Here is a 22,689-nt window from a genome sequence, read left to right as displayed (position 1 = left end):
GACTGCAGGATTCAGTGTCTTTTATATGGTACCTTAACATCTGGTAGGGGTTTGGGTGGGTTTCTACCCCCTCCCCTTCACACTACAAGCTGAGGTCAAGGATCATGAATTTGTCACAGTGTTAAATCTGGCATTATTTAAATCCCACTCAGACAGGCTGCCTAGCAGGATAATGCAAGGCAGAACATGTCTGCTTCAGAGGCTTGGTTAGCAACACCTTTGTAAACCATTAATAATAGCAGCAATAGTTGGTGTGGCAGGGCTTCAATGAGAGACTGGCTAAATTCTTTTTGCTGCTTTAAATGGGAGGTCAAAACTTTGGCGTGGCAGTAAAGGGGGCTGTTAATGTGCCACCATCTCACTGAGGAATTGTAATTAATCTCCCTGCAGCTGATGAGTAATACTATATACTTAAAAGTCTTTGCAGCTCTTAAATATACAGTGTAATGACCTGGCTAGTATATTTACTTACCGCTGCTCTGTACTGGGTAGAACTAATATTCCATTGTGAGTCATGGGATTTTCCTTCAGCTCAAACGTTGGGATTCTGGTACAGGAGGCTCTGAGCACGTAATCCCCCAAAAAGCATATGCAGAGCATTGCAAAAGGTGCCTCATGTCACCTAGTGAAATCTACAGGCCTAGATGAAGTGCCCAGGGTCCCTATACAGCATGTGGGGAAAGACAGGTGCTTGAGAATGAGATCCACAAAGGCTAGCATACTGAATGGGACGCCACCTCAGCTTGCCAGCAGGAAATGGTGAGGAGAGAGATGAGAGTTAAGCCCCATCCCTCAAAGAAGGTAGTCACCCAACTGTGGACAACTCTTTTCTCTCAAGAGTTACAGCTGTAAGTCTTCCCAGGAGTCAGGTGCCCAAGACAGCCTGTCTCACAAAACACATTGGGAGGAGATGGTGCCCTCCCCTTTGACCAATAAGAGGGAGAGGTGGGTTCAAATCTCCTTAGGCCAAGGAGGAACCTGAACCTGGGTCTTCTACTACCCACTAGGCTACTGGTGTACAGGATGCTTATCTTGCTGGGATCCTTTGACCCCAGCTGACTTCCTGCCCCTGGGACAAGGGGCTGGACTTGATGATCTTCAAGGTCCCTTCCAGCCCTATCGTTTAGGAAATCTATGGTAAAGGAGCTAGCACCACAGGGCTCAATCAGGCGAGTGTGCTTTGAGATTGCCTACCACTTCGGACCTTGCAGGGTCAGAGAGGGGAGAAGAAAACCTGGATTCCAGATTGCAACAGGGCTGAACCCTGAACAAGGTACCAAACTGCCCTGCAGTTGGTTCTGGGCAAGACCAAAAGCAGATATTATGTCATCTAGGGAATTTTATGAATGGAAACCTTAGGCAGTTCTAGGATTAAGCAGCCATGTTTTAGGAATCTAAAGACTGGGCATAAACATAAAAAAGGGCAGTAAGACATGTTAAGTCCTCTTGTGAATCTAGTCCTGGGCTCCATCCCACTGTCCCTATAAAGTTCAGAGAAGCTACAAGGTGCTTTACAGTAACGCCTATGAATTACTAAGCAACCCATCACTCTTGAAAATGCCATACAGCTAGCAAAATCAAACCAGCTGTAAGGGCACAGCTCTCAGCAAAGATGACTGTGATCTCCCTCACCCTCTCCTTACAGCTTTTCTCCTGTATAAGAACTGGAACAGTTTCCATGAGTATTTCCTGATATGTTTATCTCTTCCGTACAATGCTATTTTTGACACTACTAAAATAACACAATGCTTTTTTTGTTTGGATTTTACAGTGTTTGTTAGTGTATGAAATGTGTATCCTTGCCCCTTATTCCTGATTTAAAATTACAGAAATAAAACCTAAAAATGGCTGATATACAAATACCACATATAGCTGTTATATACATATAGATATAGGAGGGTTATATATTATAAATAATGAAACTGGAGACACAGATTTTATAGCTATGACATGGGGTGAACCTGGCCAGTACATAACATAACACTCTCCTGACCTTATTTCATGCTAAAATCCCCCTGCCTTACCTGTCTCTCCTGTTTTCAAATCTAATTTCAAACTGACCACAGGATCAGGTTCTTAAGCCAAAATATTCAATTTTTAGGGCATAAAGTTAGCCTGTTGAATTCACAGGCATGTTCAGTGAGCAGCCTGATTTTTTCAGAGGTGCCTCCCAACAGCTTGGACAACTCCTATGGATACCTTGCACTCTTGCACTTCTGGAAAATCAGTTGACAGCTGCAGGGAAGGGGAGGAATTCTTACATAGCTATATATGGCTCCTCTCTTCAGCACTCTTTATCCCTGCACTGGGGCACTGTCTAATGTACAATGGCGTCTTCTTCAGTTGCTTGCAGTCAGATGCCACTCTGTTTTTAAGCCTCCTACTCCAGAGCACAATTTGATCCCCTGTTACCACTGCAGCATTGGTGCTGTGGCTGGCTTTGCTTTTGGGCCCTTTCCCCCAACTTTCATGAGCTCAACACTGCCTGCTACAGAAGTTACTCCAATATACTGGGCTCACTGAGGCTGTCACCTGTCCTGTGGTTCATTAAAGCCTGGTGATGCTCAATGGTGTCATGTATTAGATCTGCCTTGCTGCCTACGCGCTCCAGTCACTGACTTAAAACACAGGGGTAGAAGTCCAGTTGGTGACAGCCAGTCAGATGAAAGGCAGCCAGAGCCTCTGAGTAACAGGCAGCTGCCATTTTTAAGCAATGAGCTAATTACTAGTCTCCTTCACTCTGACAGTTAGTTCCAGATGCCTCGATGCCAAGCAGCATCATGGAAAGAAACAAACAAGTAGGCTCTTGGGACTGGCTGATGAGCCCTGATTGAGTGACTGACAACTCAAGCAGGCATGCAGGATACCTGCTGGGTGCAACGGTCCAGCTTGTCCAACACGTGGCTGTGCAGTGGTTGGCTGAAAATAAACTCTGCTCATTGTAATGATCCCCATGCCTGGCTCTAATGTGGCTGTACAGGAGAAACAGAGGGATTTGAGTCTTCCCTGATACCAGTCAGTATGTTGATTAGAGGCTTGCTTCTGAGACTAGCCTTAGAGGATGTGAGGGAGAAGGCTCCTGGATCCCTGTAGCAGGAGGGCAGGCACAAGGAGAAAGTATGCTATATGCTGTGCAGACAAAGCACTCTACCCTCGCTGAGGAGCAGGGGGGTGTAGAGCTGTAATTTGTCTCAAGGGCTCCTCTAAACACTGCCTTAACTTCAGGGTATCAAGCAAAGGCCTAATCTCTTGCAGGCACCTTGGTCTCCCCATCATACCAGCTGGAGGGGCTCCTAGCTAGATTACCTGCAGTTATACAGCTTTATTCCTTTGTCTATAGCATGCTTTTCATGTTCTTATTTGTAAAGCAATTACTATCTTCTTGGGCAGAATCCAACCCTCGGGACAGACTACTTAGTTGGAAACCTGCCAAACACTGCTGCACATTTTTCTTTAGATCTCTTCTGCACCCCTAATTCCTCCAGCCTAAAGGTGCCTTTCTTGCAAAGTGGTTCCATGCAAAAGTACAGCGGCTGCAGTTCGGTCAAATCAGGGGGCAAAAGTCTCTACCTGGGTTTGCCCCCAGAACTATCTTCTACTAGCCTCAAATGTGTTTCAGTCATCATTACAGGCACGTTGTTGCAACCCAACAACCCCTGCTGAAGAACTTGGGTAACTTAGACCAAAGCTAGTTTATGCAAACAATTAGGGGCAGGGACCCTGTCTCAGCTTTGTTTTATACGATGCTATGTATGTTTTTATGGCGCCCTTCTAATCTTTAAATAAGGGCAATAGCAAGTGTTTGCAGTGGAGATGGAGCCAAATTCAGGTCAGGACCAAAGTCTGAGAAGCTGGCTGGCATCGTGGGTTGTAGCTTGGCTTGTTGCAGTGTTAGGGGCTGTGACAGACTGGGTATGTCTGTGTTAAACTGTGAAGACCATTTTGTTTCCTAAGTCACATTTTGTTTTCCTTTGTATAGTAACTGTGAGTTGGGCACACAACTTTCATGTCTAACTGCAACCTTCTCTGTAGATCAGATTATCCATTTTGTGTTGCTGCGGCCAAGTTGCTTGTTATCTGAGCCATCTTGTTTAAAGCTAGCTTGTGTATCTCTACCCGATACTGTAGTCTGTAGAGTAGACGTACCCCATGTCTAAGAAGCTGACAGTGCCATCAAAGAACATCAATATTGAGTAAGTTTTCCCTATTGGAAAAATGGGCATAGCTATTGACTTAGAATGACCCTTTACATAAGAGTAAATGAGATGGGGCTCGCACTGGAGCCCCTGAAATCCCCTCATGATGAACATGAACAAGAGACAAAGATTATTTTAAGGGAGGGTTGATTCTTGAAGCCACAGACCCGAAAGCACTGTGACATAAAAGATGACCAGCATGAGGAAAATAGGGCTGTCTAGTCTTAGGACACTTACTAACCCCAGGATTTACAGAAGGGGTGAGAGCGGATCTAGAAAGGTCTGTTCAAGATGTTGTTGTTTTACAAACATTTGTGACTCTCCAATGCTTACAGGAGTAACAGCTGTGGTTAAAAAGTTCCTTTGCTAAGCCTGTAGTCTTTGTCTTCCTGACATGTTGTTCATCTGAACAGTAGACCTCCACAGGCAGTAGGATGCTGGGGAAATGCAGCAAAGTAACTGGAGGCTCAGAGGGACTGTAGGGCTGGTTCTGGCAAGGGTTCAGCTATCCTATATGGTTCTGTATCCAGTATGGGTGACAGACATAGGGTGTGCCTCAGAGATTCAGAGCTGGGAACAGCAACCATTCATGCTATACAGAACCTGAGAGTGTAGAAACACATAGCTCTGGAAGTCGAGTCCATGTGTAGTAACGTGTCTGGAAGATGGCCCAGGTGGTAATGGGGAGGCAATTTGAAAAGTTCAACTCCAGATATGAATTTGGTGGTTTGGATTCATAGCAAACTGAGTGTAACTCATACCTGTATTCAGCAACTCCTCCTGAATGCTTCTTCATAGCTGTACCAGAGCTCATCCCATAGAACAGCTTCACCTTCCTTCCATTTTTTTCCATGATCTCTCCAGCACATTGATCATGGCCTGCAAACATCCCCCCAAGCATGACAAAATCTGCACCAGCTCCTGGGATGAGGAGAGAACATGAGGTAAGGAGGTTGCACAGGAGAGGAGTGTAAAAGACAATGCAAAAATAACATCTAGGCAAGCCAAAAGGACTTTTAACCCTGAGTGCCTCAGGACAGGGTTTATTATTTATTATTGTTGCCACTGTGACTAAGGGACCTGTCACAAATTAACATGCCATTATGCTAGGTATAGTAGAAACACATAACACAGCTCCCAAAAGCTTTCCATATGAACTGGAAGGCATGTTGGCAAGGCTGGAAGAAGGGGATTCTTACCCTTATTTAAACTGTAAGCAGATTTTTCAAGTGTAAAGCATGACAGTCCTGGATGGGTGTTCTCCTCCCCACCACCACACCAGTCCTATGCTAATTTGCTGCCATGAGGGGTAAACCCGAAAAGGTTTGCAATGAGTTTGCTTTTGGCTAAGATGACTTATTTGCAAGAACTCTAGGGCAGGTACTGCCTTTTTGTCCTGTTTGTATGGTGGGTTCTTAACTTCCACTGGGATTTACAAAGACTACCATCAAATGAGATAAAATAATAAGTATTGAGATGGTTATCCACCTCATCCATTCCTCACTGGTTCGCATATCATAAGGGCGACTTTGCTGTAGTCTGTGGGAATAAGCTGAGGCCCCCAAGCTGTGTTCTTGAATGCATTTGGGAATCACACTAGGATTTCTCAGAAGTTTTCTGGTATTTCTATGTGGGATGGAGAGATTGCATGGACACCTGTGCCATGACACTTGTTTTTTTTTTTTCTTGTGGTTGAAACCAGGATGTGCAGAGGTCCAAGAAAATGAAATGCTTTTTTTTTTTTTTTAACAGAAGCATATGTTTTTGAATCTGCAAATAGATTCAGCTCTTGCAGTTTTCTGAGCCTGTTGTGGCCCATCCCTGAAACAAAATGTTTTGCAGTCCAGAGCATGGCTGCTTCTGTGTGACACAACTCAGTTATAGGTAGAAACATCCCTCTCCCCTTATGGATAATTCCTGCCCAGGACTGCACAATTTTTTTTTTCCCCGTGTCCTGTCCATTCCTAGCATCTGATGTTGCAGACTGTTGCCTACAAAAGCTCCTGCCTCTTTGTACCAGTCAGTCTCCAAGGTGCCATCCTGCCTTACCTTCCTCCTGCAACTGATGTGGAGCCTTATTCCATGGAAATTGGAGATGAACCTAACTGGAACACGTCCAAACTTTGGTAAAGTTCCGGTCCAGATATGACTTTCGTGGCTCCCTCTCTGTTAGGAGCCAAACTAATACAATTACCAAAATACCACATGAACCTCTTTCGTAGAAGCCCACCTTCCAAATTGAGGTTCATGTCTTAAGTGGGGAATTTGACTTTTCTATGCTGTAATAGAAGCAGGGAAACACTGCTGTAAGATGGCTGCGGTGTTTCACCCTCTGCCAGCCTCAAGTGAGGAGGGTTTGGCATTCACACTTCAGGATCAGAGCTACAGCATTAACCCTCCCACAGATACAACCACTAAGGTCAGGATCCCCTGGAGTCAACTTTCAGGCATGACTGGAAAGATTTTTTTTTTGTCATTCAGCCTTCCCACAACAAAGTATGTCTTATTTTGTGGGGCAGGGGGTATGCAAGAAAATATGGTAATGTACTGAGCCACGAGTCCCTAAGACTTGGGAAAGTCCTTCCATGAGCTTGACAGCTTCCCCCTATTTGCATCATAAAGCGACCCAAGCTCCAGGAACCAACCTGAATGGAGGCATGTTTTCATCTGGAACGTGATACAAGTGGCTAAGTTTGGGTTAATTTCTGATAGAGACAGGTAGTTAGCTGTGTTAGTCTGAAGTCAGGCAGAAGGCAGGCACCTTACAAACTAACTAAATCAGGTGCAAATCTACCTTGCCTTCATTTCTAATAGCTATGATAAAGCTGAATCTACCTCCAGAGTAGCAACAAACAGTAACATGGAACCTGGCTGCTCTTGTATAGCCTCCGTTCCCATTGCCCTGTTGTCATTTGGAAGGGACAGTGTGTTCATATTAAAGGGACAGAAAACAATTCCCTTCATGCCATATTGCTATCCCAAACTAGTGGCACTGCACCATATGCAATATCTATTAGTAGGTACCCATTCAGGATCTCCTATCATTCCAACATGCTGACAGGTTGTCCTAGGGTTTTGTTGTTTCAGATGTCAGTGAGATGTAAAAGCCTATTTGGAAACTAATCTGATATCATTACTAACCTACCAAAAATGGGATTAATGCCCATTCTCCAGTGCAGTCATTCTAGGTCATTGGTTGCTGTGCTTCTGGTTACCCTATATAACCTTGCATCAGCTTTGCAGCAAACACCACCTTGAGAATGCTATTAATCATCTCTTTCATGGGTGGATTAGGATTACACAGGACCCTGGATATGATCCATCCACAGGGCTCCTCAAATAAATCAAAGGTGACACTGCCAGAAGTCTTTTGGCACTCCAAATTCTCAGGCTTACCAGTGCTACTTTCTGGTCCCCCACACAAGGGATGGGTCCCCCAGGCCCTGGGCTGTCAGATCCTAACTTTGTCAGGGCCCTGGATCCAATCTCAGATTCACTACAGCCTGGGGACTGACTGGCTAAGCAGTAGCTCTGCAGAAAAGGACCTGCAAGTTAGAGTGGACAATAAGATGCATATGAGTCAGGAGCGTGCCCGTGTTGCCAAGAAGGCTAACAGCATACTGGGCTGCATTTGTAGAAGCATTGCCAGCAGATCGAGGGAAGTAATTATTCCCCTCTATTCTGCACAGGTGAGGCCACATCTGGAATACTGTGTCTAGCTGTGGGACTTCCACTATAGAAAGGATGTGGACAAGTTGGAAAGAGTCCAGTGGAGCACAAGAAAAATGGTTCAGGGGCTGGCGCATATGACTTATGAGGAGAGGCTGAGGAACTGGGTTTTATTTAATTTGGAGAAGAAAAGACTGAGGGGGAATTTGACAGCAGCCTTTAACTACCAGAAGGGTAGTTCCAAAGAGGATGGAGCTAGACTATTTTCAGTGGTGACAGATGACAGAACAAGGAGCAATGGTCTCAAGTTGCAGCAAGGGAGGTTTAGGTTGGATATTAGGAAAAACTCTCACTAGGAAGATGGTGAAGCACTGGAACAGGGTACCTAGGGAGGTGGTAGAATCTCCATCCTTGAAGATTTTTAAGGCCTGACTCAACAAAGCCTTGGCTAGGATGATCTAGTTGGGGATTGTCCTGCTTTGAGCAGGCGGTTGAACTAGATCACCTCCTGAGGTACTTTCCAACCCTAATTTTCTGATTCAGAACAAAACCACATTTCCAAATTGCAGAATTTCCGGTGGAACTGAGACTCCAGTACTTGCTCAATCCCCACACGTGTTAAATAGCAACACAACTGGAGGGGTACAGGAGACAGGGAGCGGGGCATGGTTGCAAATGACAGGAATGTAAATTTTCCCACTTAAGCACCTTTTTGCAAGCCTTGCTGGAGAACACTAAGTCTGCCACGAGGACTGGGCAAGATTTTAGCATCCCTGCCCATAGCTGTGAAAGACTGGAATTCCAGTCTCCCTGCCCAGCAGCCCCACTTTTCCAAAGCCTTCCACTACTTTCTGCCTTGCTCTGGGGTTGCAATGGTGATTGCTGTTTGTGCATGAAGACAGCGGAGGCTGCTCACCCTTTATCTGCATCACCAGATAAGTCCCTTTGCTGCAAAGATCAGAGGTGCTGGTGACTGACTACAAAACAGGTTTTTTGTTGTTGCACTGGGTTTCTATTCAGAAGTCCCTTTGTTAGGCAAAGGAAAACACACCACTTGTAAGAACTTTTACTAAGATGAAGTTGTGAGAACTTTTACTAAAATGAATGCTTACCCAGTGTCTGACAAACAGCAAGCCAGACTATTTGAATAGGTTTTAAGATCAACAAATAGGATCCTTTTTGCTCTCAGGGTTTCACTTGCCATCTCAAGGCTGATGATGAATCCCAGAGCCATCACTCCACCCCATCTCTGCCCTCTGTACAGAAGGAACGTTAGCAGTGGGCTTAACTAGAGAGGGTGAGGGGGTAATGGGAAGGGAGGTGCTGCTGAGCAGGAAGGGGAAGGGTGCTGAAACCAGGAATAAGGGGATGCTAATAGGCTTTGGAGACTTAAAAAAAAAGTCCCCTGCTACTGTTTCTGTGGTGTAGTCTGCCTACCACAGTGAGGAGAAAAAGCTGAGTGGGAGAATTCCACCACCCCCGAGGGTCACTGCTTCAATGCCCCCTTTTTTAAAACTCCTGGATGCGCCCATGCATCATGTTGTTCTCTAAGGCTTCTACGACGTTTCTCAGGATTGTAAGTGGCAAGTAGACTGTGTTCAACTGGTGGCAAAGAGCGGTCATGCTTGGCCTGGCTGCTCATGGCTGCTCTATAACCATGGCATGCCAAATCACAAGTCCCACTTTAATCTCTCCATATATTTGGTCTACACCAACCCTTTTCGAGGCTGGGTGCCAGATTTTGATTTTGACCCCCTTGCAGGTACACAGAGTTCAGGTACAGCAGGTTAGAGTTGGTGGTCATGAGCCCATCTCTGGTTTATATCCTTCAAAGGCTTCTTGTGAGAGAAATATGTGGCTCTGCAGTGCCATAGCCCACACAGCACAATACTGACAGAACAAAGTGGTTCTATACTGTCCTCTTGCATCCTGACATTGCCATGGTCTCCAAGGATATTTCTACGTCTCTTTAGCCTACCAGTATAATGCACTCAGCCCCATCAAAACAGGACTTCCCAGCTCTGACACAAACTGGTGGCAACCAGGTCCCCAAGCACATTCATGAACTACAGAAAATACCTGAGGCCAAAGTACACTCTCAGCCCCACCAGTACAAACTCAGAATACCTACGCTGAAACCACGTAAGTGAGAACAAAATCTGTCTCTTTCGTATTAACCTGGACGAATGGCTTAATGTTGCAGCAAAGAAGAGTTAGATTGGATATCATGAAAAAATTATTCGCTGTTAGAACAGTGAGGCAGTGAAACAGACTGCCTAGGAAAGCTGTGGACTCTCCAACACTGACAGTATTCAAGAAGAGGTTGGACAGCCACTGGTCAGGGATGATGTATGTGTAGCTATGCCCATGTTCTACTATGGGTATTTCCTGTGCTTCTGAGTTTTGCTGGTTGCCACACTGGGCTGGGAGGGAATTCCCCCTCCCACCCCAAGCTTTCTGCTACATGTCAGAGGGTTTTTTTGCTTGTGTGTTAAAGCCTTCCTGAGAGGCACTGGATGTTAGCTGAAGCCGAGGCTGGGGATTTTGACTGGGGTGTGCCAGTGCTCCTCCTGTGATTTAAAGCTGGAAATTCATGGGTAGAGGGTCTTGCCCCTCTGCTCAGGGTCAGACTGATCACCATATTTGCGGTGAGTGGAAGGAATTTTACCCCATGGTCAGATTGGTATAGACTGCGTGGGGGATTTTGCCTTTCTCTGCAGAAGGGGGCATGGCTCTCTACAGTGGTGACACATAGGGGGTGCACCCCCTGATAGCCAGCTTTCTCAGGCGGGGGAGCAGCCAAGAGCGCTGGTGCCCACCCTGAGAGTGCCAGCCGGGGAGTACGGTGCCAAGAGAAGCGATCCCCATGGTTCCCCCACAGCCGATTGTGCTCATCTGGAAGTGCCAGCAGTGCGCTTCTGCCACTTGCAAGTCGGTGGGATTGGCCGCAGGGGGGACACCCCCTCCCTGTTGCTGACAGGCTGCTGGGGGGGACAAATACCCCCCTGACTCAGGAGGCACCAGTCGCCCATGGCTCTCTATTTGGGATCTCTTAAGCATGTATTAAACCTTTTACACAAGGAGGATTTTGGTTGCCATGATCCCCCTGCTTTACCTGTGGCAGGGTTAGGCTAGGCTGTTACATCTTGTTTCAGGGTTGACAGCAGTTTTACTAAGAGGTTAGCTTATGAATTTGTATAGGACAGCTTGGATAGGGATGATCCTGTCTCAGGCAGGGAGTTGGACTATATGACCACTGGAGATCCCTTCCAGCCCTACTTCTCTATGATTTCTGAGTCCTGGTACACATAATATCCTAGCTCTTCGGCTGGGCAACTGACACGCCAACAACTTTTCTAGGGCACTAGCTGTGTTCACGATCACAATCTTATTGGACACACATAGGGCCACCAATTTTCTTTGCCCACTCAGAACAGTAAGCAGGTGGGCAGAATGGAAGGTCCGTCATCATTCCACTCTGATGATGCCCAGTGCATGGCATATTCAAAAAAAAAAAAAAAAAAACAACACAGCAAAGTGCTACCTCTGTCAGATTTGGCAACACTCTGACTGCAGTGGAGTTATATCAGGAATGACTCAATTTCTCAAAACCTGACCACAGACCATACTTACCAAAAGCTTTGGCGACATCTCCTGGACAGCTGCAGCCTCCATCCTACAGAAAGGAAAACAACATAGACATCAGTGAGCAGCAGAGAACTCATATTCGCTGTTGGCCTCAAGGATAACCAGACAGGACAAACACTTTGCAGAATACAAATTTGGAATCAAATGGTAAACTCCTAACAACTAGCCCAGAAGATTCAAAAGTTACACCCAGCATGACAGAAGGGAAATAGTAGAAATAAGGGAGCTCTGTGTACACAGTTAAGATGCCACAGGTTAACTGATTTTTCAGGGTCCCAGATTCTTTATGCTCCTTCTTTTAAAACCTTTTTTCCTCTGCTACATATTCTGCTACTCATGCTCCTGTTTCAAGAAGAAACATACACTGCCAGAAGCACAGAAATAAGAAAAGGAAAACCTCTCAGAACATTCAGTTCATCCTCTGCTCAAGTAGTACCACTGACATTTTAAATATGATTTTCAACACTTTATTGTATACCGAAAGGCAGAAGGGAATGTACTATTGGAAATCCTTTTTTATTTGATAAGCTGCAGATGACCTGTATAGTCTCATAGGTCTTCTATTAAGTGAAACCGATTCATCATATTCTTGGAAAGAAGGGGTAAGATTCATAATCCTCATTTCACAGAAAGGGAAGCTGAGTCAGAGGGAGGTATGATACACTGTGGCAGAACATAAAATAACACACCAAACGACATTAAACAATATTACTGAGGTTGCAAAGGCAAGCATTCAAACATAAAAAGTACCATAATTAAGGGTGCCCTTACAACTCCAATACAGCCCTTTGGTCTATATGAATTACAATAGTAGGCTTGGCAGAATTCGATTTTTATTTTTTAATAATTTCAATGGATACTACCAATGTTTATTTTTTAGCATTTATTTCACTTTTTTCAGTTAAAATTTTCAGGATTACACAAAATTAGGGATGTGGGGGGAAGACAATTTATTCATGACAAATGTAACTACTGTAGGACTGTCGTCAGACGAGCAGCAGAGCTGCCATCAGTCCTGGCTCTGCTCACCCGTAGCTTCCCTCCTCCACTTTGTCACTTCCTCTTGCTTTGTTCCCTGTCCCCTGGGGTTCCTGGGGGTTGTAGTCCCAACTACAGTCAGCCGTTCTATAGGACCACTCCCCCTGGTGTCACACACTCCATCAGCTGTCATTTTTATGTCCCTTTTCTATAAATTTTGATTATTAACAGTGGAAATATTTTTGTTGGTCTGTGAGGGTGAGGTGATATTGATGTTTATCAACGTTTACTGATAAAAATCAAATCCTGCTAAGCCTACTATTGTAGGCTAATACAGCATTCTTTAGTTACCTGGCCACAGACTACTTTTTCCAAAGGACCCCTGTCTCAGAGGTGGACAGCATTCACTTAATAAGCAGCTCTGCAATATTTTCTTTTTTCCTGGTTGTCCAGTGTTTGTCCATTATGTCTCTTACTTCACACTATTAAAACCTTGCCCTGTGGAGTCGGTTATAAATTTCCTCATGAGTTTTAATTTGGTGTTCTAAGTGTAGTATATGAGCACTTCACAAACATTACATGTACTGTACATGTATTTCACAGTACCCATGAGAGAAGAAAGGGTGGTATTAGTCCTATTTTACAGATGGGAGTTTAGCCATATAAAAATTAACGTCAGATGCATTTGCCCATTTTGAATGCCCAATCTGAGATGCCTAGGACCAGATTTTTGCTAGTATCTAGCAGTATATGGCCCTTTATATGGTCCAAGCACAGTTCCCGCTGACTTCAGGTGCAGCTCAGAGTGCTCCGTACATCATAACCCAGGGTCTCAAGTCAGGTACCAAAACATGAGAACACCCCCAGAGATCCCAGTGAAGCATTTCCTTTAAGTGTCCTGCCCTATATCAGGTAGGTATCGTCTAGCAGCCCCATTCAACTGCCTTCATCATGGGAATGTTCTTTTTTTTTTTCTGTCTTCCCTTGCCTCTCACTGCATACTTTCTAACTTCTTCAACAAATGAATCAAGGCTCCTCCTAAGAAGAGTTCACTATTTAATACTTATTCATCCCCACCACCCTGCCATCCTGTGCCCTGAATCAGACAGAGGGGGTCTTTGTGAAAAAGGTACACAATTTTGTAATTAAAGTATACACTGTACGGCATATGCACAGTGGAACCAAGTTAAGGCACTGCGGCATGTCCTAACACAAGCGTGTCTGGCTGGATAAATTTCTTGATGTCCTGACATCATTATTTGGATGTTATTTCCTTTAAAAATAAAGCTAAGTTAAAAACCAGAAATTCCAACACATTGATGCCCACCCGGTTCTCCCCATCCGCTCTTGCTCCTCACCATATGGGTGTCCCCTCCCCTTCACCTCCCATTAAATCTCAGTGGGCACATCTACACATTCATTAATGTGCTTTAGGTAATGTGTATTAAATCTAGTACAGGAAACTCTCGCTGTTTGCAGGTTTGGCATTCGCGGTTTCAAATATTCACGAATGCCAAACCCGCATTTTAAATGCACTTTATATACTTACAGGTGCTTCTCAGGAGCTCCGCGCTTGCTGCCACCGCACTCCCGCCGTCACCACTGGAGCCATGCCCCCCACCCCCAGGGGCGCTACATTCATGAACGCAGTGCCCTATTTGTGGATTTTGCTATTCACAGGGGATACAAGAACATATCCCCTGCGAATGGCGAGGATTGCCTGTACTTCCACTGTGAGGTACTAGAAAAATGCACATTAGCGTATTTTAAAGCGCATTAGCTAAAGAGCATGGTTTTTGTGATGCTTTAATGTGCATTAAAATAAGCTAATGTGCATTAAAGTGCATGTGTAGACACGCCCAGTCTCAGCCTCCCCATTTGCTCATATCTCAGTTTCCCCCCCAAGATGTCCTCATTCCCCCCAGTCTCTTTGCCCAACCAGTCCCAAGCTTCTCCTCTACCCCAGCTCCCAGACCCAGCTTTCCCCTCCGTCTCTCAGGGGCAGGTCCCAGTCTCTCCACCTCACATTTTTTTCCTAGTCTGTTCTCCCTAGTCTCATTCTCCTCCCAGCTGTAATTAAACCACACAGATGCCCTGCTTTAGGCCATCAGGGACCAGAAGGAGAGGTCAGGCTCCCTGCTCTCAAAGCTGAGGCTCAGTCCAGGATCCAGACTTGGGGTGGTCTGCAGCACTCCAGAATTATAACAAAAATCTTCCTCAGCCCTGGGCTAAGGGCATCCTCAGTCCAGATGGACTTCTGGGGAAATTATAATTTAGCCAAATCTGGGCAAATTTTTCAGGGGCAGCAGATAGTACATCCTTAAACAAAGAACAACTCCCTGCCAAAGTCAAACCTCTATTCCACAGCATGAGTCTGCTGGAGTTTAAAAAAGAATACATTAATAAATAAAGTTAATACCATTTTTTAACAAGAACAAAACCAAACAAAATATTTTTCCTAGCCTCATACACTTTAACCAGATTGACTGAAATGTTCAACAAAAAAAACCCAAACCAAAAAGCTTCAGCCTGAGGCAGACTCAGGAGTGGACAATTTTATTCAGAATAGTTGAAGTCGGACAAAGTTATAGGCAACTGGAGGCTGGATCTTATAAGAAGATATGCCAGTAAATTTTAGTAATACATGGTACACAAGCCTTAGCTCTGGTACCAACAAAAATATAAGTATTCTACTATGTGAAGAATATGCATATTGCACAAATAGAAATAGCACACAGAGATGATATACAGTTTGGGCAAAATTCTGAATTTCATCTCTGAACTGCATGGAGGTCAGGGTGGATAAAAAAAAAAAATCAACATTTTCTTAAATAAAAAAAACCTGTTTTTTTATTTAATCATCTTTTTTATTTTTTAAGAAACTTTAAAAAAAAAAACTTATAAAAGATAGTTTTCATTTAAGATATGTTAAAGCTCAAAGATATCATCATGGAATAGGGATTATAACTTCTAATTATATACTATTTGAGACAACGTATTCATGTAACCTTTTCAGAAGTTTTACAAATAGGTCACAACAGGCCATGGACTATATTAGGGGCCCAATCTTACGGGGTTCCCAGAGGCTCCTCTATAGTTTAGTAAAGCGTGAAGAAAACCACTCTACCCAATGGGTCTCGGTGCCCGGTCTACTGGACTCCATTGAGAATCTCTGTGATGCTTAGTTTCAGTTCTCAAACTGTGGATTTGTGTCTCCAGAGATCACAGGCAGACACAGTTCTTTGGGGACATGGTCCATCTTTTATTAGACCAACTAGATAGTTGGAAAAGTTGCTCTTTGCAAGCTTTCAGGCACAAACGCCCTTCTTCAGGCATAGGGAGAGTTTGTTGTTTCCAGAGATAACATCCTTGTTAACAGCAGTACGTGGAGATGAGAGATAACAGACCTGATTACCCACCCATCAGCTCTATTGTCTCTCTGCAAGTACGTGTACACACAGTCATGCCCTTGCCTTTCTCTAAAAGTGCAAAGTTTCAAGAAGTTAAATGAATAAAGGATATCAAACAAAAAGAATGCACTTTTTGTAGAAAACAATGATTAAATCAAGGCTTCCTGACCAGAGATTAAAAATTGATTTGATTTAAATCAAACCCAGTCTGGTGGAGGTAAAAGCAGAGGGGGAGTGAAGACCTCCCTTGTCATCTTGCTTACATAGTACAGGACGGCTCCAGCAAGCAACGGGTTCTGGTATATAATGGGGCACTGTGAGAAGATAGACATATCAGTAAACCTTAGCTTATGGTATACATTAGCTTATGGCATTTCATTCCACTCTATGCAGGCAGTGAACTATAAGAAACAGAAAGTCTCTCTCAAGAAAAAGCCTCTTGGGGTGAACTTGCCTGCTGAACAGCCTCCGTACTGCAGTTTATTTTTATACTTTCAAAAGCCCAACGTGTTAATGCAGCAGGGAAGGTGAAAAACAAGACAGCTGGCTCTCAGACAAAACAGCAGGGGCCAGTAAAAGTATACATTTTTTACATTGTTTCCTCCCGTCTTTCAAGTGGATTATGAAAGATTCATTTCAAAGATGAGCTTTGATCCCTTCAAGTTTGTGTTAGAGTCAGAAAAATAACTGGGACAGAAAAGTTACTTCAACCCTGATGTACCACTGATGAGAGATTACTAGAAATGGATCTGGTCTACTATGTCCAAGTAAAAACTGGCACCTTCTTATTCAACATACCTGCCCCATGAGTCAGATGTGCTCACTTTACTGACGCAAACAAGTTCACTCAAGTTTGCACTGCACTAATACAGTTCAAAAGAATGAGCTCAAGTCACCTCTGTTCTGAATATAGCTCAAAGAGGGAACCCATCGCTGTCATACGATCAGCTACTTTCCATTCCATTCTTTGAGTAAGATTCCCTTTACTTCATTTGCAAACAGCACCAGTCCCAGCTCTACCAATACTTAAACCAGATGAAGAGCAACTCATAAAGGATAAGCCAAAGCAAGGCAGAAGTATTGTTGGTAGATGCAGGAAAACATGCCAACATACTAGCCAGTATCACAAGCCTTGGCAACCGTCAAGGGTGTCTGCTCATAGGTTCTGAATGTTGTATATAGTTTTGGAATTCATCTTAATTTCTTATTGATACTCAACTGCTGAAACCACTGTTTCCTATATCTACGCTCCTTCCTATCAGCTGCAGGTTTGGAAGTCCATGGATTTGTCCCCTCCTCAGTATGTGGGGCAAGAGACATTAGCTGAAAACCCCCCCCCAAAAAAACCAAAACAGATGGTGGTTCAGAATGTGGTGGTTCATCTGCAAAGCTTCTTGGGTTGTGTGAGCCACAACCTGCTCTTCTAGTCACTAAACCAAGGCCCAGTGGCATGCTAGAGATCAATCACAAGGTCTGAGATGAGATGTGCCCTTATGCTGGGTAAAAGCCCTAGAGCAGTATAAAGAATCTCCAGTTCGGGCTGGAGAAGATTCCCTTGGCTCAGGTGCTGTAGTAGACAGATATGAATAAGGCTGCTTTCTAAAGCCCTGACTTGGAGGGTTTGTCAGCAGTGGGCTGCAGCATGCAGGCTGGCTCAGGGAGGCTGCTAGCTTAGACAGGCCCCGGGGGTGTCTAAATCATGATAGGGCTGCTCTGGCCCCCAAAGCAGGCAGGACCTAGTGGCACCACACAGCATCTCATGACAGATCCTGATTTTCAGAGCTTTCAGTGGGTATCCGAGCTATCTTAAAAACCCCCTATTTTGTCTTCCTGTGATCAGGATTTACCTTGAGGGACAATGAAACTATTAGCAGCAAGGGGGTGATGAAAGGGAGTAGAAGACAGAGCGCTTTCAGCTGTGCATCCAGGGCTTTAAAACTTTCTTCAATGGGAAGTTAGGAGGTTAGAGTGATCCTGCAGGATGAAAAAACAATCCGACGCTCTGCCATAACTTAAAATACAGTAAAAGCCTCTCTGCCGCCTTGTGGATAGGAGAGAAAGAACCAAAGAAAAAACTGTCATTTCACCGACTGGATTTTTGCAAACTGCTCAATCAGATACCACCAAAGTGACCAACATGGTACAAAAGCATAGGCAAGATTAGAAAATGGCTAAAAAAGTGCGTCACCAACAAAACTGCCTGCTAAATTCAGCTTGTGGATCCTTTATCATCAGTAATGACCTAAAAGTCAGGATGCAGCTAGAATGTTCAAGTCCCGATTAGAGTGTGCAGTACCAGGACTTGGGGAAAGGGAGAAGTTACATTTTGACTTAGAGCAGTGGTTTTCAACCTGTGGTGCACAGACCCCTTGGGGTCCGCAGACTATGTCTCAGGAGTCTATGAAAGAGGATTATGATCAGTCAAAAGTATGTGAATACCCACACTTACAATTCAAAGGAGTCCACACCCCCTTTAAAATTTGTTTCCCGTTCATGAAAAAAGGTTGAAAACCACTGACTTACAGCATATGTGAGCATGAGATCAATAGAAGAGATTAAATATGGAACCCTCCAGTCTCAGTAAAACTGGGGCTGCTGGGACATATGAATGAGGCATTTGACCCAATCATCCTTCTGACCTTAACTGTTCTTTAATGTCTGTACAATCAGAACAGGGGAAAGGGAAGAGAAGGGAAATGTCAGGCATCCAAACCCTTCTTGTTATCCTCCTAAATGTGTTTAACAATCTAGATGCAAAAGGATCTCTCTCTTTTGCCTGGTCATGGAAATAAGTCCCCATGTAATTTTTCCAACAATTTGGGAGACAGACATTCTCAGACTGGAAGAGGGATTCCAGATTCCTGTTTTCTGCTTATTTTCCAAGATGATAGTGAGCAGCACTGGAGTAGTTTATAATATTTATAATACATTTACATACAGTTTATTTAAAAAAATTACAGCTGAGGCCCTGGAAAAAATACCTGATTTGGTCCCAAATCAAAACACCAGATCCAAGAACTCCCAAACTTCAGGGAATTTGGAAGTGTGGATCTATGGCTCCTCTATATTCAAAAAAATTCTGCAGTGATGTTAATAGAAAATATGAATACCCACACTTACAATTCAAAGGAGTCCACACCCCCTTTCAAATTTGTTTAGGGGTCCACTCATGAAAAAAGGCTGAAAACCACTGACTGCAAAACTAGGAAGGCCTTGTGAGCATTGCTGTGGTGGCAATTACTGCTTCCCAAGACTACTTAATAATGACTGAGCCTTTTATACTGAAATGCAGACATATGGTTTTCTTGTCTGCTGTTACCATCAGCACCTTTTTTAGAACTCCGTAAGTCACAAAATGATGGGTTGTTTTTAGTCTGGTGCGTGTTTACTGCTGTCAAGCCCACATAGAAGAGTAGGGGAACGGAGAAGAATGCATGGGGACAAATGAGAGGGAGAGAAAGAGCTGATTTGAATGCATTTTTGGTTCCCCTGGTCAATTACATAAATACTACTAGAACATTTTGGACCCCTTTTGTCTTTATTTTCTATTATCCTTTCCCCTTGCTCCTGTACTACATGAATACCCTCAGAAGGGATGCTAATCAGAGCCTTCTAGTGGAGTCAACCTTGCAATATGCCTAAAATTCAGCATGTGACTTCCAACCATGGCCACAATACAAGAGGAGGCATTCTTATCCCTCAGACTTAAGCCATTAATACCATGGAGCTCTTTCAATTTGCAGCAGCTCAAAGGCTATACCATGCTTTGCAGTAAACACCTCACTCACTCTTTACTCCATCTTGGTGAGATGGGAGCCCCTGGAGAGTGCAATGTTTGAGCTGACCCTGCATTAAGTACACTCCTAACAAGGAGGCAGCTACCAATCTCCCTCAGGATTTCCACAAGTAATCTCCAGCTGTGCTGATCTCCCCTGATCCTGCTCACTGGCAACAACTACCTTTTTTTCTCACCCACTTTGAGGCATCACCCTTCCATGGGAGCTGCTTCTCACCTCAAAAAAATACTAAAATGATCCTAATTCTGTTAACTTATGGGTGATTATTTCCCATTTAGAGAATGTTTCAAAGGCACAAATAGGAGTCAAGTGAGTAGTGAAGGGCAATGGAAGCTGGGTGTCACCTACACCTGTGAAGATCTCAAAAGCTGCAGAGCAGCAATCGCCAAAGGGGAGAGAGGGTAGCCCTTAATTCTAGGATGCTGGGCAGGAGACTCTGAAGCCCTACCATGATTTGCAGAGCAGGTGGCTTATCATGGACCACACTCACTTACTGAAATGATATGCCCCTTCAGGCCATGGGCTGAGTCTGCACACTCGATCACAGCACTCAGCTGAGGGTAGCCCACACCTGTCTTAATCCTGGTAGTGCATACAGAACCTGGAGGAAAAGAAAAGAAGCTCATAAAGAGGGTAGCCAGTATGGCTGGTAGAAAACTTTCTGCTGATTTTTTTCCTTCCTCTACCCCATTTGAAAAATTTGGTTTTCAATTAAATCAGTGTTTTCCCTAAAAGAGCCTGCTTTCCATGGGAAATTTAGAGTTTTTTCCTTCCAAAACCAGAACATCTAAAAACTGAAATAGTCTTGATCTTGAACTGTTGCTGTGATACCTCCTGGGGTGCACATGCAGGTATCTTAATGTCCCTGCATTCTCCTCTGTAGCTGGGGCTCCCTGGTTGGACTAAATCTCCCATGATGCATCCTGGCAAGGGACTTCCGTCATGCACTGTTTGCCCTCTCAGAGTGGAGAGTCTGTGATGCATCATGAGAGATAACTGTAGATGGGAACAGAGGTAAGAGACACCAGAACTACAACTTCCATAAGGCATTGCAAGAATATTTTCAAAATATTTTGAGAGAAATATTTTAATATTCTAATTTCGACTGCAGTCTCTTTTTCATAAGAAAAATAGAAAATTAGACAAAAGCTAAGTTCTTCGTTTTGACAACATTTTCTACAGTGAAAAGAAAAAGTCACCTTTGACTAGCTCTGGTAGCCACAGCAGCAATATCTGGTTGACTAAAATGGCAGAGGACAGAAGAAAATGAGCAACCAACATTAGAAAAATAAAGTAAGAAAATCTGAAGAAAATTGAGCCTTACAAAAGGTAAGAGATTCTAAACACAACCTCTAATGAATAAAAATAGAGATAATTAAAACCACTAATACCCGATTTTCTTTCTGGCAGCTCTATAGAAGTGTTTTTAATATGTATTTTTTTAAAAGTTAAGTAAGCCTCAAACACAAAGCTGTCACCTTGACAATCTGGTGTCATTTAGGATGCAAGCAGTGCAGCTCCTCATGACAACATGGAGAATTTTATAGTTGCCAAAAAGAGTCTAGGTCATACACAGCTATCCAAATCCTAGAGCCCCAGTCAGTATAGACAGGAAGATTAGTAGAGTGGCAATTTCTGATGATCTTTCAATTAAGTAAAAATATTTAAACACTGACAGGATTTATGAAAAGTAGGTAGAAAAATAATTTTAAAATAGCCTTCACTGTCTCCAGCTGTATAATGAATTACTGCATTATCTTTTAATCAGGAAGGCCAAGGCCTGAGTAAGAACATCAAGGTTTGATCTTTTGTGATGGACACTGTTACTGTTACATTTCACTTGTACTGTAGCAGTTATACCTCAATATCTCTGCTGGTATTTCACAGCCCAGGCACAACTTCCTGTGTCCTATGTTTCTGGACTCAATTGCAACCTTTACTGCATCACTTGTGCTCTAGTTGTCTGTTCATGCAGCTTATGACAAGAGTTAAAAGTAGCCTTCCCATGAGCAATTAAGAAAACTATTCCAGGTAATAAATGGAAATCTAGAGGTTCCTGGCTAGATCCTCTTGCTCTTCCACTCAGGGTCATAGTGATCATCCCAGGTCATATTAGGGGGACTGTGGAATTTTTGCCTCTTCTGTAGTATGTGGAAAGGTCCTTTTCCTTGGATATTTTGAGCACCATGTTCCTTGCTGTTGCAGTGACAAGGCACTGGTAGTGCCCTCATCTTCCTAGCCTTTACCGTTTATTTATTTCTTTGATTTATGTCTCCTTATCAACCTACTAGTGGCACATTATAGTGTTCTTGGTGTTTTACATACTGCTCCTTGAAGTCGGGAGTAAGGGTTCAAAGTGACAATTTAGGAAATTCCTTTGGTTCACGGGAGCCTGAGAACACAAGGGACCGGTCTCAATGACCCATGAAGTCCCTTCCACTCCTATGTTCCCATGTTTCAGCCTCTGAATTTCCTTAGTGTTTTTTCCATCCACAGATCTCAAAGCAGTTTGAGAAGTCACGTCAGGTGGCACTGTAGTCTCCATACAGTTATTGATACAGCATTTAGTGATTTGCACAGTTCTATTTGTCAAGCAAAAGAAATCCCTGCCTACACCTTAATGACATCCATTTGAGACTTAATTGGAATGATTCAGGCTGTCCTGAACCACAGCATTTCCCATCTTGTATAGATCTTTGTCTCAGAATAATACTTTGAAATGAACAGTGTGTGCATCCTAGCACCAATCTGTCAAATATAATCACTCTCATCATGTGAATGCCTTTCAACATGTGGCAGGTAAGTGGCTGTGGCTGTAGTAAAAATAGAAACACTGATTTCTCTGTATGCATTTTTCTCACCCACTTTCTCTGCTTTTCAGCCAGGGTTTGACTTACCGGGCCCAATACCAACTTTAATAATGTCTGCTCCAGAAAGAATAAGTTCCTCCACCATCTCTCCTGTCACGACATTACCTGCCTGAGACAGAGG

The 22,689-nt window shown here is 43.8% G+C and overlaps 1 protein-coding gene across 3 annotated transcripts in view; it reads right to left on the bottom strand.

Annotated features, from left to right (window-relative positions):
- Nucleotides 1-22,689, bottom strand: part of GMPR (guanosine monophosphate reductase) — a 49,135-nt gene that overhangs the window by 6,851 nt on the left and 19,595 nt on the right. For all 3 annotated transcript variants that reach the window (XM_014596954.3, XM_014596955.3, XM_006273055.4), the window contains 4 exons: nucleotides 22,596-22,677; nucleotides 20,193-20,299; nucleotides 11,499-11,541; nucleotides 4,958-5,117 (listed from right to left, as the gene is read on the bottom strand). In XM_014596954.3, coding sequence (XP_014452440.1) covers nucleotides 4,958-5,117; nucleotides 11,499-11,541; nucleotides 20,193-20,299; nucleotides 22,596-22,677 — 392 coding nt within the window. The remainder of the gene's footprint in view (nucleotides 1-4,957; nucleotides 5,118-11,498; nucleotides 11,542-20,192; nucleotides 20,300-22,595; nucleotides 22,678-22,689) is intronic.

This window comes from Alligator mississippiensis, chromosome 3 (assembly GCF_030867095.1).
Source record: "Alligator mississippiensis isolate rAllMis1 chromosome 3, rAllMis1, whole genome shotgun sequence".
NCBI classification, from domain to species: Eukaryota; Metazoa; Chordata; order Crocodylia; family Alligatoridae; genus Alligator; species Alligator mississippiensis.
This window is presented reverse-complemented; position numbering and strand designations above follow the sequence as displayed.